The sequence below is a fragment of the Cercospora beticola genome, chromosome 4 (assembly GCF_033473495.1).
Source record: "Cercospora beticola chromosome 4, complete sequence".
NCBI classification, from domain to species: domain Eukaryota; kingdom Fungi; phylum Ascomycota; class Dothideomycetes; order Mycosphaerellales; family Mycosphaerellaceae; genus Cercospora; species Cercospora beticola.
Genome location: NC_088938.1, coordinates 3,590,278 through 3,617,724, shown reverse-complemented (window position 1 = coordinate 3,617,724; position 27,447 = coordinate 3,590,278). Strand labels below are relative to the sequence as shown.

The 27,447-nt window shown below is 52.9% G+C and overlaps 11 protein-coding genes across 11 annotated transcripts; 8 read left to right on the top strand and 3 right to left on the bottom strand.

Annotated features, from left to right (window-relative positions):
- Window positions 1-1,400: 1,400 nt before the first annotated feature.
- Window positions 1,401-2,781, top strand: RHO25_007040 (uncharacterized protein; the record flags this gene model as incomplete). The annotated part of the gene is made up of 3 exons (XM_023597821.2): window positions 1,401-1,601; window positions 1,668-2,090; window positions 2,167-2,781. 3 exons carry the CDS (start codon window positions 1,401-1,403, stop codon window positions 2,779-2,781), a joined length of 1,239 nt encoding a protein of 412 aa, XP_023452038.1.
- Window positions 2,782-2,977: 196 nt separating this feature from the next.
- On the bottom strand, window positions 2,978-4,576 carry RHO25_007039 (uncharacterized protein; the record flags this gene model as incomplete). Its single annotated transcript, XM_023597820.2, has 1 exon — window positions 2,978-4,576. The coding sequence occupies one exon, from the start codon at window positions 4,574-4,576 to the stop codon at window positions 2,978-2,980; it is 1,599 nt and encodes a 532-aa protein (XP_023452039.1).
- Window positions 4,577-5,103: 527 nt separating this feature from the next.
- Window positions 5,104-5,870, top strand: RHO25_007038 (uncharacterized protein; the record flags this gene model as incomplete). The annotated part of the gene is made up of 3 exons (XM_023597819.2): window positions 5,104-5,227; window positions 5,280-5,341; window positions 5,394-5,870. 3 exons carry the CDS (start codon window positions 5,104-5,106, stop codon window positions 5,868-5,870), a joined length of 663 nt encoding a protein of 220 aa, XP_023452040.1.
- Window positions 5,871-6,686: 816 nt separating this feature from the next.
- On the top strand, window positions 6,687-7,307 carry RHO25_007037 (uncharacterized protein; the record flags this gene model as incomplete). The annotated part of the gene is made up of 1 exon (XM_023597818.2): window positions 6,687-7,307. One exon carries the CDS (start codon window positions 6,687-6,689, stop codon window positions 7,305-7,307), a length of 621 nt encoding a protein of 206 aa, XP_023452512.2.
- Window positions 7,308-7,537: 230 nt separating this feature from the next.
- RHO25_007036 (uncharacterized protein) lies at window positions 7,538-8,164 on the top strand (the record flags this gene model as incomplete). The annotated part of the gene is made up of 1 exon (XM_065602879.1): window positions 7,538-8,164. The coding sequence occupies one exon, from the start codon at window positions 7,538-7,540 to the stop codon at window positions 8,162-8,164; it is 627 nt and encodes a 208-aa protein (XP_065458951.1).
- A 527-nt stretch (window positions 8,165-8,691) lies between these two features.
- RHO25_007035 (uncharacterized protein) lies at window positions 8,692-10,140 on the bottom strand (the record flags this gene model as incomplete). Its single annotated transcript, XM_023597817.2, has 1 exon — window positions 8,692-10,140. One exon carries the CDS (start codon window positions 10,138-10,140, stop codon window positions 8,692-8,694), a length of 1,449 nt encoding a protein of 482 aa, XP_023452513.1.
- Window positions 10,141-10,742: 602 nt separating this feature from the next.
- Window positions 10,743-12,276, top strand: RHO25_007034 (uncharacterized protein; the record flags this gene model as incomplete). Its single annotated transcript, XM_023597816.2, has 2 exons — window positions 10,743-12,069; window positions 12,131-12,276. The coding sequence occupies 2 exons, from the start codon at window positions 10,743-10,745 to the stop codon at window positions 12,274-12,276; spliced, it is 1,473 nt and encodes a 490-aa protein (XP_023452233.1).
- Window positions 12,277-13,451: 1,175 nt separating this feature from the next.
- Window positions 13,452-15,345, top strand: RHO25_007033 (uncharacterized protein; the record flags this gene model as incomplete). The annotated part of the gene is made up of 6 exons (XM_023597815.2): window positions 13,452-13,788; window positions 13,936-14,355; window positions 14,408-14,726; window positions 14,788-14,873; window positions 14,942-15,116; window positions 15,195-15,345. The coding sequence occupies 6 exons, from the start codon at window positions 13,452-13,454 to the stop codon at window positions 15,343-15,345; spliced, it is 1,488 nt and encodes a 495-aa protein (XP_023452846.2).
- A 3,135-nt stretch (window positions 15,346-18,480) lies between these two features.
- Window positions 18,481-20,423, top strand: RHO25_007032 (uncharacterized protein; the record flags this gene model as incomplete). The annotated part of the gene is made up of 8 exons (XM_023597814.2): window positions 18,481-18,687; window positions 18,738-18,828; window positions 18,876-18,989; window positions 19,043-19,098; window positions 19,151-19,244; window positions 19,300-19,462; window positions 19,512-19,581; window positions 19,638-20,423. The coding sequence occupies 8 exons, from the start codon at window positions 18,481-18,483 to the stop codon at window positions 20,421-20,423; spliced, it is 1,581 nt and encodes a 526-aa protein (XP_023452231.1).
- A 1,911-nt stretch (window positions 20,424-22,334) lies between these two features.
- RHO25_007031 (uncharacterized protein) lies at window positions 22,335-24,015 on the bottom strand (the record flags this gene model as incomplete). Its single annotated transcript, XM_023597813.1, has 3 exons — window positions 22,335-23,192; window positions 23,239-23,872; window positions 23,939-24,015. 3 exons carry the CDS (start codon window positions 24,013-24,015, stop codon window positions 22,335-22,337), a joined length of 1,569 nt encoding a protein of 522 aa, XP_023452232.1.
- Window positions 24,016-25,142: 1,127 nt separating this feature from the next.
- RHO25_007030 (uncharacterized protein) lies at window positions 25,143-27,295 on the top strand (the record flags this gene model as incomplete). The annotated part of the gene is made up of 4 exons (XM_023597812.2): window positions 25,143-25,275; window positions 25,335-25,841; window positions 25,907-27,150; window positions 27,203-27,295. The coding sequence occupies 4 exons, from the start codon at window positions 25,143-25,145 to the stop codon at window positions 27,293-27,295; spliced, it is 1,977 nt and encodes a 658-aa protein (XP_023452848.1).
- Window positions 27,296-27,447: the final 152 nt, after the last annotated feature.

The window sequence follows — 27,447 nt, the reverse complement described above, 5'->3', positions numbered from 1 at the left end:
CGGTTGGCATGGGCAGCCTTTCTGTCGACACTGTGAGCACCTGTCAGAATTATCATTAAACAAACATTTCAAGTTCAGCTGCTTGCAGCGCTGATACGGAGCCATGTCTGCTGTTGCTGCTGCTGTTGTCGATTTTGGTGATGTGGAAGTGGCGAGAAGTCGGGACCAGCTTGATCAAAACAAAGTGGGTGGCTGGGAGCAAAAGCTTGGCGTTGATGCCTTGGGCGGAGGAGGCGTCTGTCTCTGCCAAAAGCTCGAACTGCACAAACGCACGATTCGTGATTGCGAATGCACCTCTCAATGAACGCCCTCCTCGCTCTTTGCTGCGAACACACGGATCCTCATTTCACCCACGCCTCTCCATCTCCCCTTGGCTCTCAGCACTCTCTTCTCGCCCTTGAGTGCTGCTCTTCCCACTCACCTCCCCTCTCGCTTTTGAGACCAGTAGTTCATCGCTGTGATGACGCCTGTCGTCCAAACCGGTGATTCGTTGACTGGTCAGGCTGGCGCCCACTCGAGGATCGATTTCAGATACCGTCGAGGCTCATTGTTGCCTTTTACCGGCGAGCGCGCAACATGGTTGCTCGACAGCCAATCAATCGCGCGCACATACTCTATCGCTCTCTTCGATGCCGATGCCTCTTAGCATGACACCTCCTCTGTATCTTCTGTCTCTATAACAAGCGCATCCCCTCGACCACCTTCTTCTTTCTCTGTTTTCACGCAGTTCGAGCGTTCAGCCAATGCGACGGCAGACGCCGGACTTGTCTGGCAGATCGCTCCTCTCCGATAGCCTCAGAAGACATAGCTTGTGACACTGCCTGACAGCCTTGGAACAAGATCGAAACTAGCTCCAGCACCGACCTCTGACGAATGGTGTACATTCCTGCACATTTCCGAGGATTATAGAAACTCAAGCCAGCCATAAGTTCGTACAATTGAAGCAGATGCGTACCCTGCATATTCCCTACTGCGGTGTTGTTGATCGGGCTCTGGTATCACCAGCTCTGGCTATTCACTCCACGTTGGTGAACAACATGTGCTACTCTGGTATCGAGCGAGCTATTCACCCATACATTCACTCCCACGACGTCTTGCAAGCCTTTTAAGTCTGTCTTCTTCATCCTTGCTCTCTCTCCACCTCGTCACATCGTTCATGCCATACACCCGGGTTGCACATGCCAGGCATAACAAACGCCAAGACACTAGCGCCGTGCGACCTACCTTGCACTAAGTGCAGCAACCCGCAATGCGACAGACACATCACTGCATGTTGTGTACCAGAACCGGCTACTGCACCAAACACATGGAGAAGTGCGGTAAGCCTGGACACAATTGGTACTACAAGAAAGGCACTGGTGGTCAGCCATCAAGCTGCAAAGACTGCAAACGAGCCAACAATGGGTCTGGCCGAAATTCCAATGGCGCAAATAGGCGACAATGAGTCGCTCCCGGAGGAACTTACACGATCGCAACATGTCGCAGACAAGATCGCATCAAGAGTTGCGCCAAGCGTGTTTGGTGACACAACAGCGATCAACGTCTCCTACATCGCTCGTGGGGCATATAATCACGTCTGGCTCGTCGAGTCAAGTTCGCAGGTGAGATACCAACCTTTGTACTTCCATCATTCCCATGCGCCTGCTAACCAATGACTTCTCATCTAGGCCACCTTACAACCAGCACGACCAGCCAAGTTTGTGCTTCGCATATGCCAAGACAACGTCACCTCTCTCCAGCCATTCCAGTCTCGCAACCACGTCGGTTGTCTGCAGTGGTTGGCCTTGAACGCTCCCGAAGTGCCAATACCGAAGCTGTATGATTGGGGCGACGGCAGCTCTAGCAGTCCAGGGGCTTCCTTCACGGCAGAAGAGTTCATCGAGGGTCAGCGACTCAGTGCTGTCTGGCCAACTCTCGCGGAAGAACAGAAGTCGAGTATCTGCAATCAAATTGCAAAGGTGATTGTTGATCTTGGAGAAACAAGATTTGATGCTATTGGCAGCCTCGTACCGACCGCAAATGGCACTGGGGTTGGTAAATCTGTTCAATACGGTCCTACGGTCGAGGCTGCGAAGCTATTCAACGGAAGGGTAAGTCTGCGCAAAGAGCCACCAAATGGTACGACTTCAAATTACGATATGTTTACTGACCTCATCATTGCTACAGGCCAAATTCCATTCCCCCGAACACTACAACATCGGGCCGTACCAGGACAGTAAGAGCTACGTCCTGGCATGCTATGATCGCGAGATGTATTTCTACAGCCACGCTGACCGGGAAGATATCGAGGACTTTTTCGATACCGAGCAAGACCCATCCGACTTTGTAGAGTCGCTCAAGCGCAAACGTCGGGAAATAGTCGACTGCGACACTGCTGCTACACACGATGAACCCGTGTTCCGTGTCATCGATGCAGAGCCCAAGGTGCTCGTGCACGAGGACTTTCATGCGGGAAACATGCTCGTCCGCGACGGAAAATTGGTCGGAGTCTTGGACTGGGACTTTGCTGGCGCTTACCCACTGAGCCAACTGTTAGGCAAAGGTCAGATCTTGCAAATCTCCATGCCATACGAGGAGAGGACCGACGAGACGGAAATGGAAGAAGACGAGTGGCATGAGCGGTACCGGGCTGCCGTTGCCGAAGAAGTCAGGAGCAGAAGCTGGTCGCAGAACAACATCGACACGTTATTGGGTGAAGGACACGAGATGCTGAACGTTGCAAGGATGATTATGTTTCCGGAGACACAAGGCAGCGACGCAGAGTCGATGAGCGAGGAGTGATAGCATGAGAGCGGATAGAGTGGATCGCCGGAAATAGTGGCGACTCTGGCCCCCAGTCGATACAATCGAAGCAAAACTTCAATCATGCCGCTACATAGCATCGCAATTTATCTCTCTGGCATGACCAACTTCCCGCTAGCCATCATGTGCCGTTATTCTTGACCAAAACCTCTCTGTCTCTGGGACCACTGCAGAGCTAATGGCGAACAGGCACAGCTTGCACGTTGCCCAGGATCTGTCCACCAGAACAACAATCACCTTGATCCCCACCGTCATGCTCATTGGACTCCTCGGCCATTTCCACATTCTCATCATCGGAAGAATTATCCATTTCCCGCCACAGGCCTTTAGCTTGCTTGTGTAGAACACGTAAGAGTGTATTCTCTTGCAGATGTTCGGGAATGGAAACTTCTGCCATTTGACGTGAAGGCTTCTCGTCCTTCGTCGTCGACTTCTTGTTGTCCAACGATGATCCGGCTGCAACATGCAAATGCTGTCTTGCCTCCTCCTCTCCAGAGACTCGCTCATACTCGTCATCCTCATCATCGGCATCCGCACGACCGCCTACGATTGTCAGAAGGGTTTGTATAAACAATTCTTTCAAGTAAGCGAAGCTGAATCCGTCAGTCAGCTGCGCAAAAATCCCAGCGATATCGTCGTGAAATTCGATGTTGCTGTTCCTTTCCAGCTTCTTGCGCCAGTAGTTGCAGTACGCGATCCTCTCATTCTCTCCTGGGAGTTTATAGTGGTACTTTCTGTCGAAACGACTTGGTCTCTTTGAGATACCAGGGTCGAGTCTCTCGAGGTGGTTCGTGCTTCCGATCATGAGGATGCCATCGTTTCTCTCCAGACCATCGACCTCGTTGAGGAAGTAACTTCGAATTTTATCGTTGACCAGGGAATCCAGATCTTCAAAGATGAGCATGCACGGTGCCATTTTTCGAGCCTTTTCGAAGATGGTCCGGATGGAGAACTCTTCTCCCTGGCAATTCTTCAGTGTCTTGACATAGAGACTGACAACATCCCGACTTTGAAGTGAGTTCATGAGAGCCTTGATACTGATAGTCTTACCACAGCCAGGAGTGCCGTGCAGGATGAGTCCGCGTTTCCATGGAACATTGTATTGTTCGTAAATGGCACGGCTGTCGAAGAATCCCTCAACGTCTTTGATGATATTGGCCTTCATTGCCGGATCAAGGATGACATCGTCCCAGGTGGATGCCTGTACAGCAGCCCAAAGTGATTTGTCCTTTGCCCAGTAGCTTTGATCGAAGACGTACACTTCGTCGTGGAGTTGAGCCGTCCACTTTCCCGCGGCAGTAATGAGCGCATCTGCTTTATGGCAATGTGACTGCTCGTTGGTGCCATCCCTTGGGGTCAAAATGAAGTGCACCTTTTCCCGACGACTGTAAGCATATTGGGTGTACCACTGAGCGCGGACGATCTCGAAGCTAAAGCCCTCATACTCGTACTGGTACAGGCCGAAGCGGACCTTGTCGCAGAGCTTCCCGTGACCACCCTCCAGACGCAGAGCAGGCGGCGTGTAGTCTCGCAATGCTAGGAAGTCGTCTCCTTGGCGGATGAGCCTCGCTTTGGCATGACCAGCATCCGCATAGGCAAACAGCTTCGCATCGTAATCGAAGACCGGGGTGATGTGTTTGTTGGGAAACAGGCGACGAATTGCATCATGTGCAAGAAGCTCGCCATATTCGTGCGGGCGAGTGAAGTTAGCCTTGAAAGTTTCGTAGAGGGAACTCTGGCCGGCAGAGTCGGTGGAAACGCCTGGATCGCCCATTTCTGCGCGGTGTTGGATGAAAGAGTGGAAAGTGAAGAAGTGAGTAAATGGAGAGCCGGAATTGTTGAGCCACGACGGTCTTATATACACCTACCGATTGCCGCGTAGGTATCAAGGCAGCAGCATCCATGGTGCTGTGAACAGCAACTCTCAGCTGCATTGTGGCCAATCATGACCTTCACCGGTCTGCAATCACATGCGCAAACAAGAAAATCGCGCTCTCTGCGGCGACCGATGTTCAAAGTGAAGCCAGCCGGTGTGGGAGGCGACGACGGGCGGTGGATGGATCGGGAAGGAAGCAAGTCGCGCTGCGCTGCAGAGAGGGTGGCCGCTGGAGGCAGTTGCAGTTGGGAGGAGGGCGGGGCGGGACGTGGATGCAGGCGAGGGCTAGTGGCTTGGCATAGATCCCTGAACGGCGCTGACCCCTGCGATATGGCTCGCGTGTCCAGAACGGAGGGAGAGGCATTGCATTGCATTGCACTCTCGACCACGCAACTGTCTCTACACGCACCACCATCGCCGCCGCCATGAGATCGATATTCAGCTCTGTCGCCCTCTTCCTGAGCTGCGCCGAGGCTCTGTACTTCTACATCGATGGCCCGACCCAGAAATGCTTCTTCGAGGAATTGCCCAAGGACACCTTGGTTGTTGGTAAGTTGAGAGTTGCTGGAAGAGCAGCGAGATACTAATGAGCACCACCCAGGTCACTTCAAAGCGACGCAATATGATCACAACTCCCGATCATACCAACCCAATCCCGACATGGTACGGCAATCTCTATCCCGCATCGTTCCCACGAGCGCTGACCTCTTGCCAGGGCGTCTACATAACCGTCGATGAACTCTTCGACAACGATCACCGCGTCGTCTCACAACGTGGCCGCGCCGACGGCAAGTTCACCTTCACCGCAGCCGACTCCGGCGAACATCGCCTGTGCTTCACCCCCACCAACGTTCCCGCGACCTCCGGCTTCCTCTTCAGCGGCAGCCAAGTCGGTGGCATCAAGTTCGAGCTCGACATGGCTATCGGCGAGACATCACAAATCGAAAGCAGCGATAAGGAAAAGTTGGACGAAGTTGCGCAAAAAGTCAAGGACCTGAATGCAAGGTTGCAAGACGTGCGAAGAGAACAGATCTTCCAGCGGGAAAGAGAAGCAGAGTTCCGCGATCAGTCCGAGAGCGTCAATTCGAGGGTCGTGAGATGGACACTGATTCAGATTGTCGTGTTGGGATTGACATGCGCATGGCAGTTGAGCTATCTGCGCAACTTCTTCATCAAGCAAAAGTTGACATAGGCTGGTGTGGGAGATGTGTATATGCATAGCGGGTACAGGACAGGAGTCAGGAGGGAGGGGATTGGACGCAGGAAGTCCGAATCTCGTGACTACGATATACTGATAGACGACGAAAGTTCATGTGCTTATTCATTTAGCCTGCATTACAGGTCAACTCTCGAGACCACCGCAGCGAGGATGATATCCTGGGGCCATGGCTCAGCGAAGGACAGAGAGCCAACGCCACGCATCGCTTTCATCAGGCAGAGTCACATGATTGGAGCCAACCGACCAATTCTCCACCGCAACCAGCAGGCATCGAGACACGGGCTCTTGGCAGAAGTGTTCGAAGTTCATCTACGCTGCCCTCTCGAATCTCCCCATCTTCTCACTTCCGAACACCACACTCTTTGTGCAGCATGACGACCCTCACGTCACTCCCGGTCGAGCTGATCTCACACATCGCCGATACCTACTGCTCTGCTTCACACGCCGGTCTGGCTTTCACTTGCCACTATGTGGCCGAAGCGATGCAGGATCACTTGAAGCGGCAACCAGCGGCTTACAAAGACAGGCAGTGCTCTGAAATCAATCCCGCGGCGATTCCCCGTTTGCTCAAACCTGTGCTGCACGATCCTATCGCGGCATATCATGCTCGAGAGATTCGGTAAGCACAATCGAGAACATTGGAGGCTGCTAGACTGAATTCATTGTTTGTCGCAGAACCTGGCGCACGCGAAAGCAATGGGAACACTGCCGGCCAGTACAATTGGCCTATGTAGAAGAAGGAGAAAATCATCCAAGAAGGGATTCACTGCTAGACCATGGCCTCTGCCAATGTTCGGGGAATTTGATGAGCCAATGGAGAGAAGGAAGGACTTCTTCACTCAAACAGAGCCAACACAGCCAGGTCTGTTCACCTCTGACCTTGAGCTGAACCTGAGCGCCATGGCGCAATATCTTCCCAACTTCGGCGAGGACAGTCCGTTGCGAGAGGAAGCCCGCAAACACCTTGCTCGAGGCAGCGACGGGTTTCTCAAGATCTTACTAGTCCTTTCCTGTCCTCGGTTGAGAGCGCTCTACTTTGCTCGAGGCCACAAAGAATCAGCCAGAACGACCACGCAGCCAGGAAGCAGTCTCCAATGGCTGGAAATCGTCACTATGGCACACCGGGACCAAGATATCTTGCAGTGGCCGCCAGGACTACAATCACTCAAACATGTCGCACTAAAGGCCGAGGCTGGAACGTGGTTGGACAAGCAGGAAGCGTCATTCGGCGAGAACTGGATGTCAAAGCTCTTGAATCTGCCCAATCTGGAGTCCCTTTACTTCCACGGCTGGCGTGTCGAGCCTGATGACGAAGACGAGAATTTCGATCATTACCTGATCGAAGGCTGTTCGTCACTACGCCACCTGTTCCTCGATGGTCTCACTTACTTTGATCCATACGTGTGGTAGCGTGTGATTGGTGCATGCAAGCAACAGGTGCGTGAATTCTGTAGCGCTCGTCGCAATGGAGCGACATCTGACAGATAATATCAACTTCCCACTGTCTCGTTCCGTGGAGGTGACCTGATTGGCACAAATGATTATGTGCGCACCGCGCGAAGAGTCGTCCCAACCTCCAGAGCTTCATGTTCCATGGAAGGTCCAAGTCTGATCGACATAAATACCGACGAAATCTGTTCATGCCCGAAGGTCTCGGAGACAATCGGAACAGTGCACACATTCGCGATGTCACTATCGTGGCGTCCGATCTTGTACTGCAGGCAGTCCATTACTGGGACGATGATGGTCAGAGCAAGCAGCTCACTAGGCGTGAGAGATTTGCTGAATGGCTGGCTCATGAATACAGCGAACCAGCCTTGCCGCGAACTGTCGAGACTCTTGTCATTGACGACGATGAAATTCCTTCCATTGAGACATTGCTGAGCGATGAGAAAGGTCTTGCCCCTTACAGCGAGACTGCTGAATGGCTCGACAACGCCCTTTCCGCCCTCATCACTGCCAAACATGGGGAGCCCAATTCTGGCGGCCAAAACGAAACAGGCCAGCAAGGCACCGGCGATAGCAGCGAACGGTACGAGTTGTCTACCACAATAGATGGACAGGATTCCAGAAGTGGCGCTCGCTATGTTTACCCACACCTCAAAGCAGTCCATGTCAATACACTGGGTCGCAGTGCTTCCATCGAAGAACAGCATTCCAGATTCTGGCTAGCAAAGTCCATGCAGGCCACCCTCGAGCGCGGGATCGAATCTCATGCAGCCAAGAGTTTCTCTTACTGGAGGCACAAATCTTCCACCGAATCCTAGACAAGTGGATAACACAAGGTTGCAATGACTGCGGCACATAGAGACAGCTGCTCAGACCTTTTTTCTTGTGAGGTTTGGGAGAGGGCGTACCGAGCTCCTCCCTCTCAGCGCGTCACTCCGCAGATCGTAGCAAGCGAGAAAGTAAATTCAGATGAGAACGGAATGTGAGCTCGTGAGGGTGATGAAAATGGAGTCCTTGTTAAAAGTGTTACGTGCCGCTTCGACAAGAATAGGAGCGAAACCGGAACTGAGCTTTCAAGGACATAGCTGGTCGATCTGAACACCCGTTTCCGCCAATTGGGTCACCTATGACAAATATTAAGGAGTTGAGGAGGAACGGGATAGCTGACAGCTGATGGCAGAAGCGGAAAGCAGAAGCTCTCGTCGACTTGACGGAGGGTGTCTAGTCTGCTGGCATTGCAGCTGCCGCAAGCTTGTCATTTTCTTTCAGACTCACAAGGTCATATTCCATACCCTGAAAACCATAGTCGACTGCACTAGCACGGTAAAACGTTGACATCTCACAATCAGACTTTCGCACTCAAGTCAATGTCTTCCACCCGATAATGATCCGCCACGATCCTATAGAGGAAACTTGGTGCATGTCCTCCCAAATTGGTAATGTATAAATCCACCAAATCTGCATCCACATGATCAAAAATGGGATTGACCACATCCACGCGATCCATAAACTCTCCATCCTGGTAGGGAACTACATGACTCGGTTCACCATATTCGATGAGTTCTTCCGTGTCGAAAGGGTACACGGGAGAAAGCTTGTAGACACCCGAGAGCACCACAACGGGGACGCGGTGAACCTTGGCCGCTTGCGCGATGGTGCTAGCTCCGGAGGCGGCGATGAGGGAGCCGTTGGCGAGTACGGCATGAGGCGCCATGATCACTTTGTTGATGCGGGACATGAGGGCGAAGACGGCAGTATCCGGGATGACAATGACCTTGATGCCGAGTTGGGTGAGGGGTTTCCAGCGATCTTGTGGCGAGTCTTCTTCGTCGCTGAGGTTCTGTTTCGTACCGCCGTTGACAATAGTGGAGTGGGTGATTTGATGGTCATTGGGGTAAGCTTCAGCATGCACGACAGTGAATTTGCGTTTCTTAGCGGCTGCTGCGAGGAAGCGTTGCACTGTTTGGCTGGAGGTGTGTGTGAGAATAATTTCGTTACTGTGAATGTGATCGAGAGCGGACTCAGCGATCTGCGTGTCCACGATGTCGAGTTCCTCGAGAAGATCGTCTATACCCGAGCACACTTCGGCTCGGAGGTCAATCTTCGGTTTGTCGTCTTGTTTCGCGGCTCTTTGCGTCGGCGTTGCAGTCCCAGAGCCCATCGGTGGCGTGGCCATGGGGGAGAGACCTGAGGGTTGCTGAAAGAGACCGAACAAGGAGCCGGTATGTGGTGCTTGGCCAGCGTAGGATGCAGCCGAAGAAGGCACGTGAGGTCGTTGTGGTGGGAGCTCTTGGCTTCCGTCGATAGATGGGGATGCCGGACTGCTGATGCCAGGAATGGTCTGCTGTGGAAGCGCAGCGCCGTGGTGGAGAGGGCTGAAGCTCGAAAGATGCGTAGGCAGAGCAGGGCGCTGCGTTGCTCCGCCGAGTGCAGGGCTGCCGATGCCATCACTCGATGCATTCTCGTCCGTGTCGTCTTCGGCCACCTCGCGAACCACACCAAGCACGCGCCGGACAATGTTGCCCACGGCCATCTCACGCGGCTGTGCGGACACCAGTTTCCTGCCCACCTCGCGGATGCGGCGGATCAGTGACTGTGAGTCCTTCCATCGCGAGCTGCCGACGACTCGCAGGAGAAGCTGTGCGGTGGCGATAGCGCAGGGGCGCGAGTTGCGGATTTGGCGTCTTTTGAGCAGCGAGACGAGCAGTTCGATTGATGTGTCGACGTCTTGTGACTTTTGGGACTTGAGAAAGGTGCGGAGCGAGGGCGTCTGGCCCAGCACCGCGCCGGGCATTGTGGGAGTGAGGTGATGTGAAGTGCTTGATATTGTTGATTTTGCAGTGACTCAACGCCCAAGTGGCAGCAGAATGCTGATGTCTGGAGGAGGTAGCAGCGGTCCGGAGTGATGCAGATTCCGTACAGTGCGTTCCCGCAATGCCTCAGTGGGTCAATGTCGATATGCTCGCTGTCTCGCAGTCGGTTTCAGAATGTCGAAGTTGTTAGTGCCGTCGCTCTCGCTTTTTGGGCAACGTGCATGCACAACTGCAGAAGGCGGAACAAGCGCGCGCGGATCGGATGACATCGTGTTCAGCTCCACCCAACCACCACAAACACCGGCCTGCTCTCTCTTCACCACCCACTCCCCTCGCCCACCCCTTTCCGCCCGCATCGACGCCGCGTCGCTCCGCGCTCCTTTCCATTCATCCCGCTCCGCCGCGCGTCCAAGCTTCGTCGCTTCGGCGCATGTGATCCGCCCGTCTCGTGGCACCAGGCCCAGCAGCAGCAGCAGCCTCAGCTTGCCGAACTTCACTAAACACAGCTGCACCTGCGCCGGGACTTCTACCACCCCCCGCGCGCTGCACATTCACTCAGGAGCTCAATGGAACGCCGATAGAAATGAACAGCCTCAGCTCTCTTGCGAGGCTCACCACGCCCAGTGCTTCTCCGCCGCGATCGCGTCAAAGCTCCTCGGCGCAAGTGGAAACGCTGCGCTCGCTGAACGACACATCTGATCTCGATCTGGACTCACTATCGGAGAAGCTGGGTCACGGGGGCGAGTATGAGGTCAGCAAAGCGGGCGACGACGACGCGCGGGACACAGAACAATGGGCCTCGGAGAAGACGCCTTTGTTGGACGGCGGCGACACTGGCGCATCTGGCGCTGAAGGACGAGCATCGCTCTGGTCGCTTCCGCATCGCATTGGCGCTGCCATCCTCTACAGCGTCGAGCTAGTCATTTCCACCATTACTGCGCCCGGCCGATACGTGATTGCCTGCTTCTACGACGAGGACGGCCAGTTCGCTACTCTTCTACCCTTGACGCGCTTCAAGAATATGATCACCCGGCAAAAGAGACGAAAGTCCGCTCGACAGGTGGGTCTGCGGGCCGAAACGGACGAGGACGAGAAGACACATTTGCGGAGAAAAGGGACGAGCAGGCGATCACCCTCTGTGGACAGTAATGCGTCGACCGTATCGTATGGCACATCGGACGGAGAAGGAGAAGATTCTCCTGCGCGTCATACCCGATCCAAGTCGAGTGTCTCGCAGCAGGGCAGCGAAGGCCTCCCCAAGAAGAGCATTCGCATTAAAGAGAACAGCTTGCGGAAACGCAAAGATACCAGGTTACGCACCAAAGCCGCCAGTCCAGACGATGCTGCTGCTGTGGCACCCATGCTGAAGTCCCCCAACTCACCCACCGTTTCCAAGCTGAAGTATCCTCGATCTCCTGCCACGCCGCGGCCTCTGGTCCCACGCAGACAACCCAGCTACATTTTATCGTATTCGTCGAACACGCCGAAGAAGACATTGATCATTGACCTCGACGAAACATTAATCCACAGCATGGCGAAGAGCAATAGGATGTCGACGGGGCACATGGTGGAAGTACGATTGAATGGTCAAGTCAGCTCCTCCGGAGTTCAGATCGGCCCCGGCGTGCCAATCCTTTACTACGTGCACGAGCGACCTGGATGCCATGAGTTCTTGAGAAAGGTTTCCAAGTGGTACAACCTGATCGCCTTCACGGCCAGTGTGCAGGAGTATGCCGATCCCGTCATCGACTGGCTCGAGAGAGAACGCAAATACTTCAGCGGGCGTTACTATCGACAACACTGCACGTATCGTAATGGCGCATACATAAAGGATCTCGCTCAAGTGGAGCCGGATCTGAGCAAAGTTATGATTTTAGACAACTCACCCATGAGTTATATTTTTCACGAAGGTAAGCGGGCATGGGCATGCTCCTGAAACTCATCTTGGTGCTCACGCGTGTGTGCTTTCAGACAATGCGATACCCATCGAAGGCTGGATCAGCGACCCTACAGATCACGAGCTGTTACATATTATCCCACTTCTCGAAGGTCTGCAGTACTGCACTGACGTGCGTGCGCTCCTGGCTCTACGACATGGCCAAGCACAGCAAGCGTGACGAAATACTGAATCTCAGGGCACTGGCGAATGCCGTCCGTTCTTCCTTCGGTCTTGACGAAAAAGCATTGCATTCAACATACTTGGCAGTCATTGTCTCGGTTGGCGCGTCTTCGTCTTCCTCAAATTTGACATATTTATGATACCAGAAGCGGGAGAGCGAGAGTGTAAGGTGGGCTGAAGAAATTGAAAAGAGAAAGGAATCACAAGCAACGACAGCTGTTGGCACGCGGTTGTGACTTCAAGCATAGCGACGGCGCGGACGTAATTTGGTGTTGAGTAGGAAAAGAGGCCGCGTGTGGCGTGCGCACCTTATAGATGGGAAGGACAGAGAGACGACTGTTGCAACGATATCTGTACTTTACGTCGATGGCGTGTACGAAATGGAATGCTTGTGGTGATGAACTGTGTGGCCACTTCCTCAGAGGTCGCGAGGGCATTCGTTCCCGCGTTGAATGCCATGCCAACACATTGTACTCAGGATTAGCAAGCTTCATCACTGCACTCTCTTTGCTGAGCGGCGGCCGCTATTCCAGAAACACCAGCCACGTGAAGTTGACACCCCAGCGGAGATCGCTCCACTTGGAAGCAGGCACCTTATTTTCACCTCTTCCTCATCTCGTTCAGCCGCACCACGACACCACTAGCAGTAGATCAGCCTCAGAGCATTTGGAGCTCCTCCGCATCCACCGCACCTGTTCTCAAGACATCTCAAGGCATTTTCCTCCAGCAATTTCGCTCCTCGTCTGGCGGTTGAAAGAGGGGAGAACGGAGCCATGGCGCTCGTTAGCGCTACCGATCTTCTAACGAACGGCACGAATCCCCTCTAGCGCCATCCAGCCGAGGCTCCTCTTTAGACTTTGAGCCCAGGCTGAGAATGGCTGGGCCAGATGTCTATGCAGCTATACCGTTTCTTCGTGTCTGCTTCGCGTTTGAGAGTTGTACAGCATCAAGTCTATCAGGACGCGGCGGCATTTACAGCGCCATCGACGAGACACTTTGGCGTGACAAGGAACTAGGACGATCAGAGGACTCCACGAGCAACCATGTTATGAACGCATTTCAAGCTCATCCTCCTCCGCCTGCGCATCACCCGCTGGTAGTCCATCGGGTCAACAGCGAGTCTTTACGCCCTTAGACTTCCGCACCGTCGACGACAAGAACAACACTGACACCATGACTCAATCCACCTCTCCGACGATGGATCGCCTCTCGCTTCTCCTGACAAACCACCTTTCCCAGCTGCCTCAGGCACTTGTACCGGAGTTTTTTCAATCATCACCTCCTTCGGCAACTACTGGACACAAACGCCGTTCCGATACAGCCTGGCTGGATGGACTTCGTGGTGTAGCAGCTCTGATGGTCGTACTGCAGCATGAACAGGCCATGGTGTACATGGGCCATGCATTTTGTTATCATTGGCCTGAGCAGACCTCCCCAGCGAGTTGGCCAATTCTGCGGTTGGCGTTCAGCGGAGGATCATTTGCTGTGGTGGTGTTCTTTGTAATATCAGGTGAGTCCATATCGCTTTTCCCATTATGCCATTCTGAAGTCTGAAGGATCCTCTCTGGTGTTGATATGTCTTGACCTTGCTCGAAGTGAACACTGGGGAGAGGAACAAAGATGGTATTGGATTATGCTCACGAGGGTATCCAAACAGGCTACGTCGTCCCGCGAAGGTTGCTCCGCCTTCTTCAAGAACACCGACAAGCAGAGTTCATCGAGGCCCTCAATTCGGCTGTGATTCGTCGCCACGGCCGACTTCTGATGCCCGCTATGCTCAGTGCCCTCTTCATCCTCTTGTTCTACTGGATCACAGGCATCGACCCCAACTGGAGTGGTGGCTTCGCAGACAACTTCTTCGCCGAGCTTTGGGGCTGGGTCAAGGATTGTTTCCAGGTGTTAAATTATTTCACAGCATTTGCGTCGTACTACAATCGTGTAACGTGGACCATCATCATCGAGCTGAAGGGCAGTGTGATGGTCTTCGGTTGGCTGTTCGCGATCCATAGTTTGCGCGCACAATGGAGGATTCTGTTGACGCTAGGCCTGAGTGTCGCATTGGTGCTGTTCAGCTCTTGTGAGTCTCTCTGCTCAAAAGCTACCCTCGATGGAGGCTGACTATCGTACAGACGCTTTCTACGCCGCCTTCTTCATCGGTATGATGATGTCTGAGATCGATCTGCTGCACGACTCGGGCGAGATAGACAAGATCTGGCTGCCGTGGGATCCGCTTTCAAAATATTTGCGAACGCGCAGGCTTGCTCGCACGATCGTGCTGCATACGACTCTACTCGTCGCGCTCCTGTTGGCATCCTTCCCCGTACTGAAGTGGGACCTGCCTCCAGAAGTCGCTGTTGCGCGATGCTCAAGCTGGCCGTCTTTCCTGTTCAACATGACTCCACCGCAGTACTGGGACAAAGGAGCAACTAGTGGGATCCGAGATTTTTGGTGAGAGAATCACAGACACAGCATCCATGGCATACCCGCAGCTAACGTTTGTCACGTACAGGTATTTTTGGGCAGCCTGGCTCTTGGCTGTTTCCATCAAAGAACTTCGATGGGCAAAAGAGCTCTTCGAGTCAAGCTTTCCCCAGTGTAAGATTCCGCCCATGTGACGTTCAAAAGACCAATATCGATGACGAAATACTGATTTCTTGGTACAGATCTCGGCCGACATAGCTTTTCACTCTACCTTACCCATCTTGTCGTAGGATCCACCTTCTCGCGAACAATTCTCATCCTCTGCGGGTTCGGCTACCACGGCGGTCCTAAGGCCAAATGGCCTTTCAACAAGTTTCCAGTCGGAGCATGGTCGGGACTGTTTCCTGCCATATGGGGGTAAGTCAATTCTGAACAGCATCGATAATCTGCGAATATCGTCTGATTCATTTGCTTACCTTCCACTCATCTCTTTAGGCCTGTGGGATGGCAGCCTGGAGTCGTCCTGGATTTGGCACTCAGCCTTCCATTGATGTTTTGGGTTGCGGAAATTGGAACGAAGGTATTCGATCGACCAAGTGTGCGAATGAGCTCCTGGATGTGGGAGAAATGGAAGTCGATGCGGTAGAAGCCGATAGGAAATAGAATATCAGAGATTCATGTCACGAGGAATTTTATGAACGTGACACGATCTTATCCTGCACTATGAAGTGACACTAGGAGGTACGTTTCGACTCGATAAAGACTATGATCGCAGGAACGTATGGGACGGCACATTATTTGTATGAGATGAGACAGATGCGATCATGCGCTGTATATCAAGGAACAAAAACAAAGATCGAATAGCGTATTTGCATCAGCGGACCAATGACCAGGCAGCGTCGCATCGAGTGAAACAGAGGTACTTACAGAATGCTTGGCATACTGTTCAGGCAAAGCAGCCGCTTTGAACACCTATTTCTCCATCGCTGCCGAGATCTTCTGGCGATGAAAGATGTGTGGGTTGTTGAAGCTGTAGATGCACACACGATCTGATGCTAAACCAAGCTACACCCAAGACGCTGTTAGCATGGCCCGGTTTGAAAGCGTGAGGTTTACCTGTTGCACCAATAGTACGTACGGCCGAGCTGAATACTCAAGAATTCCGAGCGCTTGCTGGTCGTTTCGCACTGCAGCTTCGAGGCGCCTCTTCACGAGTCACATGTCGTATTGGCTGCCTTCGAGAGGGGTAATCTGACGGAAGGCTGAGCGTGGCAAGGCTGAAGGCGGCAAGGCTGAGATGTGGACGGGACACATCTTTGAGTCCTCGTTCGACTGGTGCTTTCCTCTTCCTTTTTCTTCTTTCTTTCTCACAATCACTCCCTTCACATTGCTAGTATCGATCGACGCTTGCTCGAGCTTGCCCAGGAATTCGACCTTTCGTCACCGAGTAGGACTGAAAACTTGCGACCATGAATCCCCAGCAAGCTGCCGCTAAAGTGGATGCTCTCAGTTCGGAGATCTCACGTCTTGTTCAGGATCATGGCAACCAGAAAGCAAAGTTACAGGACAGCATTAATAGAGTGGACCATTACAGGAACAAAGTGATTCCAGCGAAGGCCTACGACGGTAATTCTCCGTGCAGTCGCTCAGTGCAACGTAACGCTGACAGAGCTTTGCCATAGCGCAATAAATCCGCAGACATGAACTTACAAAGTGGAAAGATTCCAGAGATCACTACCGCCGAAATCTGGACAAGATTGAGGGCCTCTTGAAGAGCAAAAGAGAGGCCAAACAGAAACTGCAACAGCAACTTCGACAGGCCGCGCAGCAGCGACGATAAATGCTGAATTGTGAAGGATACTGCTGTACTGTTGCGGTGTGGTGCGCTGTTTTGGAATGTAATGCCGGTCGTTACAGGTGATGTATGTCATCGCGGGAAGCCGGGTTGGCAACAATTTGCTTTCCGTTTGGGCGTTGGTGATGGCAGAAGAACAGATTCGGCAACGAACAGCGTCAGATAATTTTTGTTTGCGTAGTTCAAGTGAGAGTGATTGACATGATTTTCTGTAGGGATGAAATTCAGCAAGACCTTTCCGTGCTTCCAACGAGCGCTTACCTGAGTAGAGGCTGTCTCTTTCCATGTCGATCATGTCTGCCCAGTCGGCAGTGACCTTCGAAGTGGCTGCGCTCCTGATCATCGGCAGCTTTCCTCGCTTCAATCAGGCTCGGCTCCAGAGGCGTACATTTTGCCAACATAGACTTCTTCTGGGAGTACTTTCTGCTCAAACATTTCAGGCTCTGACGCGATAATGGCTAACATGCGGCACGAACACCGGCGACTACCTTGGAAGTGGAGACTTGCAACATCGGGCATTCTGCGAGAATTTGATCAAAGCTTACAGGCGAATCCTTTCTTCCCAAATTCCAATTGACGGCTTGCGGGCTTCCCTCGATCGAGAAACAACTAGGCTGATTCCACGTGCGCACATGTGAACGCGGGTTCCAAATTGTGCTGCCGCGTGGAGGTTCCAGGATTGCCAGGAGAGCGAGAGAATGATCTTCATGGCGTCTGGAGTCTTCGTCGTGCGCATACCATTTCTCCTATTCTGAAGTCTGGGGATGGTGGGCTGAAAACAAGCAACGCTTGGAAGAAGCTTGCGATCTCGCACCCAGGCTCCACTCCTGGACAAGGTCATGCTGCTGATTAAGAACAATCGCATCATCGACAGGCTGGCGTGATGGCCAGAGCCGCACGCGAGCGCTACTGTACTGTAAAAAGGAGTGCGCCTGCCCGATATGAGCCGAGTTTTTGTGGCATGGATCCCCAGCTTTATCACCAGGAGTCCTTTGATATTGCAAGCACCTTGTGTTCCATTACGAACGCACACAGTGAAGCACGGTTCCAATCACCAATCATCTTCGCGTTGAATACTGTTTGCTGCTGTGGAACCCAATTCTTTCTCGTGAGTGAGCGCCGTCGTACCCATCGTACTTCGCATAGCTCGCAGCGGGACTTGTCAGCAGCTGCATACCGAGCATCGAGTCACATTGATGCAGAATCCATTCCGATTTTCAATCGTGACTGATAGCAACATCGTGATCGATGCCATCGATAGTCGTTTTCGAAGCGAGGACCATTCCGAAGTTGAACGGGAAAGTGTTCATGAAGAGCCAAGGCTGTACGCGATTGGTGGGTATTTCCGGAGCTCATAATTGTCCACTTTCTTCATCTGGTTCGCCTCCTGGGCCATCCTCGTCCGAGACCACACCTCCATGTCCAGTCCAAAGCTTTGCTCGTCTTGACGAAGCTGCCAAGTTGCACAAGACTTCCAGCTCGAAAGCCACTCCATCCTTTGTGCGACACGTGGGCTTCATATCAATGGCCGAAGGGAAGCCTGCTCGCAACCCTCCCGGCGTAAGCGTGTTCTGAGCTCGCATCACAAGATCCTACGATCGGATCAGCTCATGCAAACATTCAGCCCCATGTGCAGCATGTTCAACCCGCAGTGCCAAATCCTCCACCGCTCATGGCTGCTCCATTCAACGCCCTGAGAAAACTGGGCAGGGCGCCCGAGACGAACACCACTCGCTGGAGCGTGCGTCTGCACTGTCGCAGCATGCAGCAGTGGTTGGATATTGAGTGCGCCTTCCAAAAAGGTTCGCCAGATGCATGGCTCCATGGCGGATGGTGAGGGTCCGGGGTAGCTCTCTGAAGCCTAAGATGTGATCCGTGAACACACGAGCCTGCAAACGGGATTTCCTCCAAACGCGTATAAAGCATATGCCCCGATCGACCCCCGCGCGCTCGTCTTTCCTGCTGCTGTATACCAAGAGAATCATGTTGCACGCCAAGCCCGGGTACATCAAAGAGAAGGAGATTTCCAATGGCAGCACGCCATCCGCCGAAAGCTTCCAGCTGAAGCCTCTGGGTCAGAATCCCCTCGATGGCCCAGATGGCGACATATCCGAGGCCGAGAGGGTAGCATTGGTGAGTATCAGAGTCTTAGTGTAAATGGCCTCACTAATACAGCACTCCAGGACAAACATGTCTTGAGGAAGATCGACGCATGGATCATGCCATGGTTCTGCCTCATGTACCTGCTCTGCTTCCTCGACAGAACGAACATTGGTCAGTAGACGCATACGATCTCGCGACGAGAGTCTAACACGGAGCAGGCAATGCTAGGCTCACGGGAATGGAGAAAGATCTGGGAATGGAAGGGCGTGATTACAACACCGCATTGACCGTCTTCTTCATCGCATACGCCGGCGCTGAACCCTTCACCAATCGTGAGCAATGTCCTCCCAATTTGCCAGGTACCGATGAACTGATCGCGATGCAGTGCTCATGAAGAAAGTTGGACCTCGGATATTCTTCACTTCGATCGTAACAAGCTGGGTGGGCAAGACACGTTTCTGGAGAATTCATGATCGTGCCTAACATTCTCTAGGGACTGTGTATGATGTGTACTGGATTTGTCACTAGCTATCATGGGCTACTCGCGGCCAGATGGTTCCTCGGCATCACAGAAGCTGGACTTTACCGTAAGTGGTGTCGGTGCAGAATTCCAAAAGTCACCTTTGTGCTGACACAAGGCAGCCGGTGTGCAATATTACCTGTCCTGCTGGTACAGGCGCTCTGAACTTGGTGTGAGACTGGCAACATTCTTCGCGATGGCAGCGCTTGCAGGATCCTTTGGAGGCCTCTTAGCCGCAGCAATAGCGAATATGCATGGTATAGGCGGCAAGCCTGGCTGGGCATGGTAAGCATCTAGTATTCCACATTTCGGAGGCTTTACTGATGCGTCACAGGATCTTCATCCTCGAGGGTCTCGCAACTATCGTCGCTGGTATATTTTGCTGGTGGATGGTCTTCGACTGGGTAAGATTCTGTCAGGACACATCATCGGCGCACATTGACTAACCATCCGGCAACAGCCTGCAACTGCTCGCTTCCTAACCCATGATGAGCGCCTTCGTGTTCGATATCGTCTTGCCTCTGACAACCAGGCCGGATCCGGAGAACAATTCGACAGACGCCACATCTATGCTGCTCTTCGAGACTGGAAGACATGGGCACACTCTCTTCTAAACATGGGCACATTCATGCCACTATACGCCTTCAGTCTGTTCTTACCAACCATTGTAGCAGGCATGGGCTACGAAGGCACCCATGCTCAGCTGTTGACCGTCCCTCCATATGCCGTGGCGGCATGTCTGACCATCTTCGTTGGTTGGCTGGCTGACCGAACAAAACAACGTGGCTTTTGTACCTTGGGAATTTCTTGCCTCGCTGTCGCCGGTTTCAGCATGCTCCTCGCAAGTGGCAAACCTCATGTCCAGTATGCGGCAACCTTCCTCGGCGCCATGGGCATCTATCCTGCCCTGCCGAACAACATCACTTGGGCCGCGAACAACACCGAAGGCACGTACAAACGAGGTGTCTTGATTGGCATCATCGTCGGCATGGGCAACATCAATGGCATCGTGTCCTGCAATATTTACATGAAATCCGAGAAGCCTCGATACCGGACTGGACACGCAGTCATCATTGCCTATGTTGTAATCTGCGAGCTTGTAGTAGCTTCCCTAACTCGCGCTAAGCTGGCACGAGAGAACAAGAAGCGGAGGTCTGGAGAAAGAGACAATATGCTCGATGGCATGACGGCGGATCAGATCGTTGTGCAAGGGGACAAGCGGCCTGACTTCATCTATACGCTGTGAACGTCTGGGACTTTGACGGCGATACACGATATATCTCGGTTGTACACTAGACAGGTGGTGACGAGTAAACTCGCACATCAACAATAGCAATGCTTTGACAGCAGTGAGTTGTCGGTCACTTTCGCCAGATCGGTCCGCGGGAGGCAGATCACTGGAAGGAGACCCGTTCGGCAAGCATGGCCATTGAAGAGACTTGTGCGGTTAGAGTCTATGCCGTGGTCTAATCGTTGTGCACGATTGAATGTTGTTTCGACAGGTGCAAGCAGATGACTCGTCACTCAAGTTGCACGGCTGACTGTTGTCGACGTTTTGCGCGTTTCCCATGGCGCCGCCACTGCGCGTGGGCGAATGAGCATGAATATTCAGAGCTGGGAATCTGGGTTGAGCGAGTTACCAGCAAGAGCGGTCAACTTACGAGCAGACAAGTGGATGCTGATGTCTTACAACTAGTTGATGATCATACACAGGAGGATGAAGCTCTGATTACCGACACGATGCAGTCAATGAGGATCAAGAAACTGAACGGAAAATCCCAGCTGCAGTTGCACGAGCACAATACGCTCAGCTGTCTCGGAAAGGAATATGAGCCTCTCGCCCAAGCAGCCACTACGTGCATGGCTGACGCTCATTCGAAATAGCGTCCAATCAGCAAAGATAGTCACAATGGCTGCCGTGGCTCCATGATCATGAGGAAGCGGTGAGGTGATGTAGAAATATCAGTGGATGCTAAGCTCACACAGCTAGTTCCTGTCGTTACACTCGAGCCTCCACGCCGGCACATGTGCGACCTCGATCTGAGACCTGCTGTCTGATATGACACCTTGATCACGATCACGATCGGGGAATCAGAGAAGAGCAGGAGATGAAGACTTGTGGTCATTTTGCATATGGGTGAATTTATGGAACACATCTTTGTCTATCAAGACCAAAGCCATTTCGTCAATTGTACTATCTGCAGACGAGTCACTCACAGATTCTGCCACAGATTCGCAGATTTTGATGTCCTTGAGCCCCAATGACTAGAACGCAAGCCACGTTACTATCGCTCGTCTAGCCAGCAGGTACAGTACAAATGATGCAGAATCGGTGTAGCACCAGTCGGACTCCGGAGATCAATGGAAAATTCCTTGGTCGTCGAGGTCTGACAGCTAGTTGATGTTCTCGGAGTGGCGTGTCAGGAATACATGTAGACGGCTTGCCGATGGCTGTGACATCCGCATGGTCCAGGCCCGGTGCCTCATTGTCGGAGGGTATGCGTCAACTGGCTACATCCAATGACCGTAGCGGAATGACTGGCTGCAGAGCCTCTCCAACGATGCAACTGCTTTGTTCCGCATTGGCTTGAAACATGTGAGCTAGACCTTCGATCTTCAGGACGCTGAGAATTACCTGGCCATTGACGTCTGACCGCTAGTAGAGGGCTTTGTAGTAGTGGATGAAATATATAAAGACATTATGGTCGATGGATTCACTACATTGGCACAGGTCTAGACTTGATCTCTCGTTCTCGTGGGACATGTACAACGCTGTCTGGAATACATGTGGGGCCTGCAAGGCCATGGCTGGCTGGCTGAGTGCCTCAATTAGTCCGTTAGCTCTATTTCGTAATGAAATGAGAGACGAATTTATGGAGTAATGAGATGCCAGTCTATGTGGATTTGGCAAATCTCGTACATAAATTGCCATTGACATTTGTCGCCAGTACACAAACATAGTGAGGAATGACCGGCCGCTCTCGCTAATTGTACACTGCACCAACACAAACCAGCAGGGTAGAGAAATCGTGCAAGCTCCACAGATCAAAGCAGTACACATACACGACCGGCTCGATCAGAATTGTTTGCCCTCCGTCCAACAAGTAAACCTCGTACCACATCTCCGCGTCAACGAAGGAAATATCGATGACGATTATCATGCGATCGCCGCCGGTATGTTGCAGTACTGATACGGGGGCAGCTTCCTTCCTCCCGTCCACGAAGCCTCTCTGGCTCGTGCAGCAGTGACAACATTCCTGTCAAAGTCGATGACCTTCCAGATCTGTGTAGGAGCCCAGAAGAAATGGTCGTTGGCAGGGTTGGGCTCGACATACTCGTCTGGCTTTTGCCAGACAGTTTGCCTGGTGCGAATGTTGTAGTAATACGCTATGTTGCTCTGCGTGGCAAGTTTGACCCATTCGCGATCGGGTTCCTTGGCAGAAGTTATCTCCACATATGACAGTATCTTGTGGCCCATGCCGAAACTGAGTGGGATATTGACGTCCGATTTGTGCTGAGCGAGAAAGTACGTAATTCCACTGCCAATACCGTCTTGGGCGGCAAGTAGAGCGTAGAAGCACCAATGACCGACGTCAAAGCGTTCCCGGTCGGGCCAGATCGGGATGTCTGTGTTGCCTCTCCGGCTTTGCAAGCATCTCTTCATGACGGATATGGCGTCTATCGGAAGTATTATGCCTTGGACGATGATGTAGTTCAAGACTTGCCTCAATTCTGTTGACGTCCTCATCCGCCCGTTCATGCGAACGCCGGGTGTATTCACGTTCCAACCCGTGCTCGCTGGACGACGCACGAGAGTCATCCAGGCGTGAAAGGTGAGATCGGACCAGTGTTCAGACCATGGCATTTGTTTGTGAGTAGGGGGTTCTTCGCTTTCATCCCAACTTGGGTCTCTACCAGGGTGGTTTTTTGCCATGTACAACGGTCCATGAGCCGAATTGACCACGATTATGCCATCCACGACATTGAACCAGGTCCTGAACTGTCCGAGAGTTGGCTGGCCGCAGTCAGTATCAAATCTTACATTGAACCATATGACTTACTGGTCTCTCTGCTTCATCCTTGTCGTTGAAAGGTTGGTTCTGCACAAATTTCATGCATACATTTTGACCATCAGGGTATGCCTCGCCGTTCGCACTCCGTTGAGTCTGCCACTGAAGACCCGGTGGTTCACTGCCCTGCGGGTATCCAACAGTTTGACCTTCGATTAAAGGCTGCAATGGCTTCAGAGTTTCGGACAAGTCGTCGCTGACCATTTCTATGGTCCATTCATTCCGAATCGCTGGTGCAAAATTTCTGGCAAAAACTTGAAAATTCTGGTTGCGTGGATCTGGCGTACCGCGATTTTTATGTTGGAACAGCGCAGCCGCCTGTTCCACGTTGCCCATGATGATCGCATTGAAGAAGCCTCCGCCATAGACAGCGAGACGATCGAGTTTTGCATTGTCAGCAATCTCCGCGGCTTCCCAGGCGGCGACCAGGGCGGGATTGACGCGTTTGGAGATTGGAGAGCGTTGAATGTGGGTTCGATTCGGAGAAGCACATGAAGTAGTGTTGTGAAGTATGGCCGCGTTGGGCAGAGCAATGGCATCACTCAGCCCGGCCAGGAAGAGGAGCAGAAGTACCGCCGTGATCATGGATGGCTTTGCGAGACGCATGATTCTCAGAGAGCCAAGGCTATGAGTGAGTATATGTCAGTGTTTGACAAAGTGAGAGTCGATTGCGTGTGGATGGGGAACTTACATTGCGGTTTGATGGGAAGAGAAAGTGGAAATGAGGAGGGTGAGAACGCTCCTCTTATGCTGGGACGAGGAGCTCATATTCCTCTGACTCTCCCTCCGAGAACATTGTCACTGGGCCAAGCAATCAGAGGCTGACATGCCCAGGTGCACTCCAAACAAACAGAAAATGGACAGAGAGCATGTGCTGTCTCTGAAAGATAGATGTCATGCCAGCTCAGCAAACAGAATATGCCGCATTGATGAGGACTGTGGACCAATAGAGAGCGAATGTGATGCCTCTCATGGACAGCCAAGTCACTAGGCCAAGCAAGCATGACAGGTGAGGTCCATTGGCACGTGAAGATCTTCAGAGTCGAACATATGGTAATCCCTGAGAAGGCCAGTCACCAGCTGCAGCAGGCAGAACATGATGTGTAAGGGGCCTACGTGGTCCATTGATGGGCGGTCACCACGAGTCTCGTGCACAGAAACATGATCAAGCCAGCAGCGCGAAATATGACCCTCGCCTCGCGGTATTGCAATACAGAGAGAGTGTCATGGAAGGCGATCACAAGGCTCATGAAGGAGAGGCTGACCTGTGATAACGATACTTCGATCATCTGAGAGGACTCTTCAAGCGTGTCGTGGAGATATCTCTCACCTGGATCCCTCAGCGAGGCCACGGCTTGCGAAGGAGCTCTATGGGCAGACTGGTGCCTTGATTTTCGCTATTCGGATACTGGAGCCATCGGAATGATGGCCATCTCACCACATTTTCTGATGACATCGTCAGCTGTATTATCTGGTCCGGAAAGGCACAACGCCCACGGAACAGCATATGCTCACGAGCTCTTGCAAAGCATGCTATCAGAGTCACGGAATGTTATCGCTACATGACCATTGTGTCGTTGGTTTACAGTAGGCTTTTCGATCTCATGTGTGCGATGACGAGCGTGCACGGTAGATGCAGACTGCTCAAGCTCGGGGAATTGTAGGCGCTGCCATGCTGCCGAATGTGTGTATCTTGAAGGAGCTCTCATTGTATGGATCCGAGAGAGTGAAGTGAAGTGAAGGAGCCGCGAGAGATATTGAAGCCTCAGGCTTCAAGATGAGGGCTACACCCGATTGGCTGACATCACTAGCGCCGTCGCGTCTCCAGAACTTCGAAGCTCACCTCCGCAAGCGCAACCCATCGCGACAACGACCACCTCGCACGCATCGTCGAGATGGCAGAACCAGCACCAAAAAAGGGTCGTCTGACCTTGTATGAGGACCTCCTTAGTGAGGAGTCCCTCGCCCAGATGCGCGCCAAAGACGCCGAGAAGCAGGCGGCGCAGCAGGCCAAAAAGGCCAAAGACGGTAGAGTCCATTGTATTTCCTTACTGCTTCCTGACCACAGCTCACTTTGCCTTGTAAAGCATCACTCATGTTCAAGCCGACAAACATTGGCGGCAACAAGAAGGCCCAACAGAAGCCGGCCAAGAAACCCAACTTTTCGGCCATGCACAAACTCTCCTCCAGCACATCGACCCAGTCGGCAGCCCAACCAACAGAGCCATCCTCAGACGCGCCAGGAGCACCGCCGCAATCCGGTCCAAAACTTACACAGACGCGCGGTTACGAGGACTGGTTGGCCAACGACGAGGAGATGGACTGGGTGTACGACCGTCAGCAGCAGGAACGAGAACAGCGCAAGGCGAAGAAGAAGAACAAGAAGAAGAACAAGTACGAAGAGAAAGTGCGCTCGTGGGATGACATATATGACCCGACTGTACCTGTGCCAATTGCCGAATTCGCCCGGTCCGACTTCCACTACGATCTCGAAGAGGAGTGGAAACAGAGATTATATGAGGCCAACAAGCGCGAGAAGATTCGCCAGGGCAAGTACGAGAGGTCTGGTGATGTTGACATGGATGGAGGCCCACGTGAGTCTGGTCTGCCACTTCTGGCGGATTGTGTCACTAAACTGGCTGTCACTAACCAATGGCAGGTTCGCGCAAGGGCATGCAGTTCGCCCCACCAGGTCAGATGTCCTTCGCACCGCCTCCTTCTTTCGACTCGCGCTCGCGCTCACAGCAGCGGTCGAACGATCCGTACTCTGGCGCATCCTCTCCTCTTCGCGATGCGAGCAGTGGGCGTGAGTCCGGTGAACCAACAGCAGCCTATGCGCCACCCCCACCGGCTGCAGACGTCAACATGGAAGAGACAGCCGACGAAGCTTACGCTCGACGCATGGCCATGAGCAGCTTGGCTGCTCCACCAGCCCCATCCTTCGCTCCACCTCCGCCGCCGCCAGCGCGTCCAGCAGCACCTGGCATCACTCCGGCGTCTGCTTCACCTCCTGCTGCATTAGGCTCTACGTCATCAGATCCTGACGCGGACAAGAAGGCGAGAGTAGCAGCGCAGATCGCAGCCATGAAAGCAAAGTTCAGCAAACCTGCTCCTGCTGCAACACCATCAACAGAAGGCCCCACGCCTACTCCGCCGTCTGCTCCCACCGTTGCGCCGCCGACTACTCAATACAGCTCTACGGCTCTTCAACCACCGCCTCCGACCGCCAATGGACAACCAGCAGTCTCTGCTCCGAGATACGATGCCGCTTGGCTGGATGCCCCTACAGTCACTCCACAACCGGGCGTCGGTGGAACGATCAGTGCTGCTCCGACCTTCAATCCTGAGTATCTCGCTCAACAACATCAACAGACGAGTACCATCTCATCTGATCAGAACGCTCAATCGCGTGAAGAAGCCGAGGAACGTACGAACCGCCCTGGCCAAGATGGTTTTGCTGAACGTCTGATGAAGAAACTTGGTTGGGAGAAGGGTCAAGGTCTTGGTGCATCTGGTGACGGCATTACGACCGCTTTGCAGATGCAAGCTCAGAAGCGCAAGAAGAAGTCGGATGCTCAGGGCGGCGGGTTTGCTACTCCAGCTGCCATGGGCAAGATCGTCGGCGGCAAGAAAGCGAAGCCAAAACCTGGTGAAAGCTCCAATCAAGGCCCTTCCAGCGAGCTCGAAGACATGTCTCCGGTTGTGAAGCTGTCTGGAATGCTCGAAAATATGGACGTTGACCACGAGATTGCGGAGAACAATTTGATGCAAGAGATTGGGGACGAGATGGGAGAGCAGTATGGGAAGGTGGAGCGGCTGTATATCTGGCGCAAGAAGGACGGAGGCAACGATGAGGTGTTCGTGAAGTTCACCTCGCCGCTGAGTGCCGTGCGTTGCTTGAAGGTAACATCAATGCGCCCCTTCCGTTGACGCAGGTTCACTCACACATTGACAGGGAATGGACGGGACCGAATTCGCAGACAACAAGGTGGAAGCTTGTTACTGGGATGCGGAGATGTTTGAGCGTGGCGAGTACGCCTTGCCGTAGGTGAGTACTGATTTCTTTTTGTTTTTGCTTTGACTCTAGCGTTCGGCGTCAGGCGGCGGCAGCGGGAAATGATATTCGGGCATGTGGATTGATTTGGGCAATTTGTTCTGGAACCGAGGGAGGACATATCAGTGGGTGATGAAATTTGACTG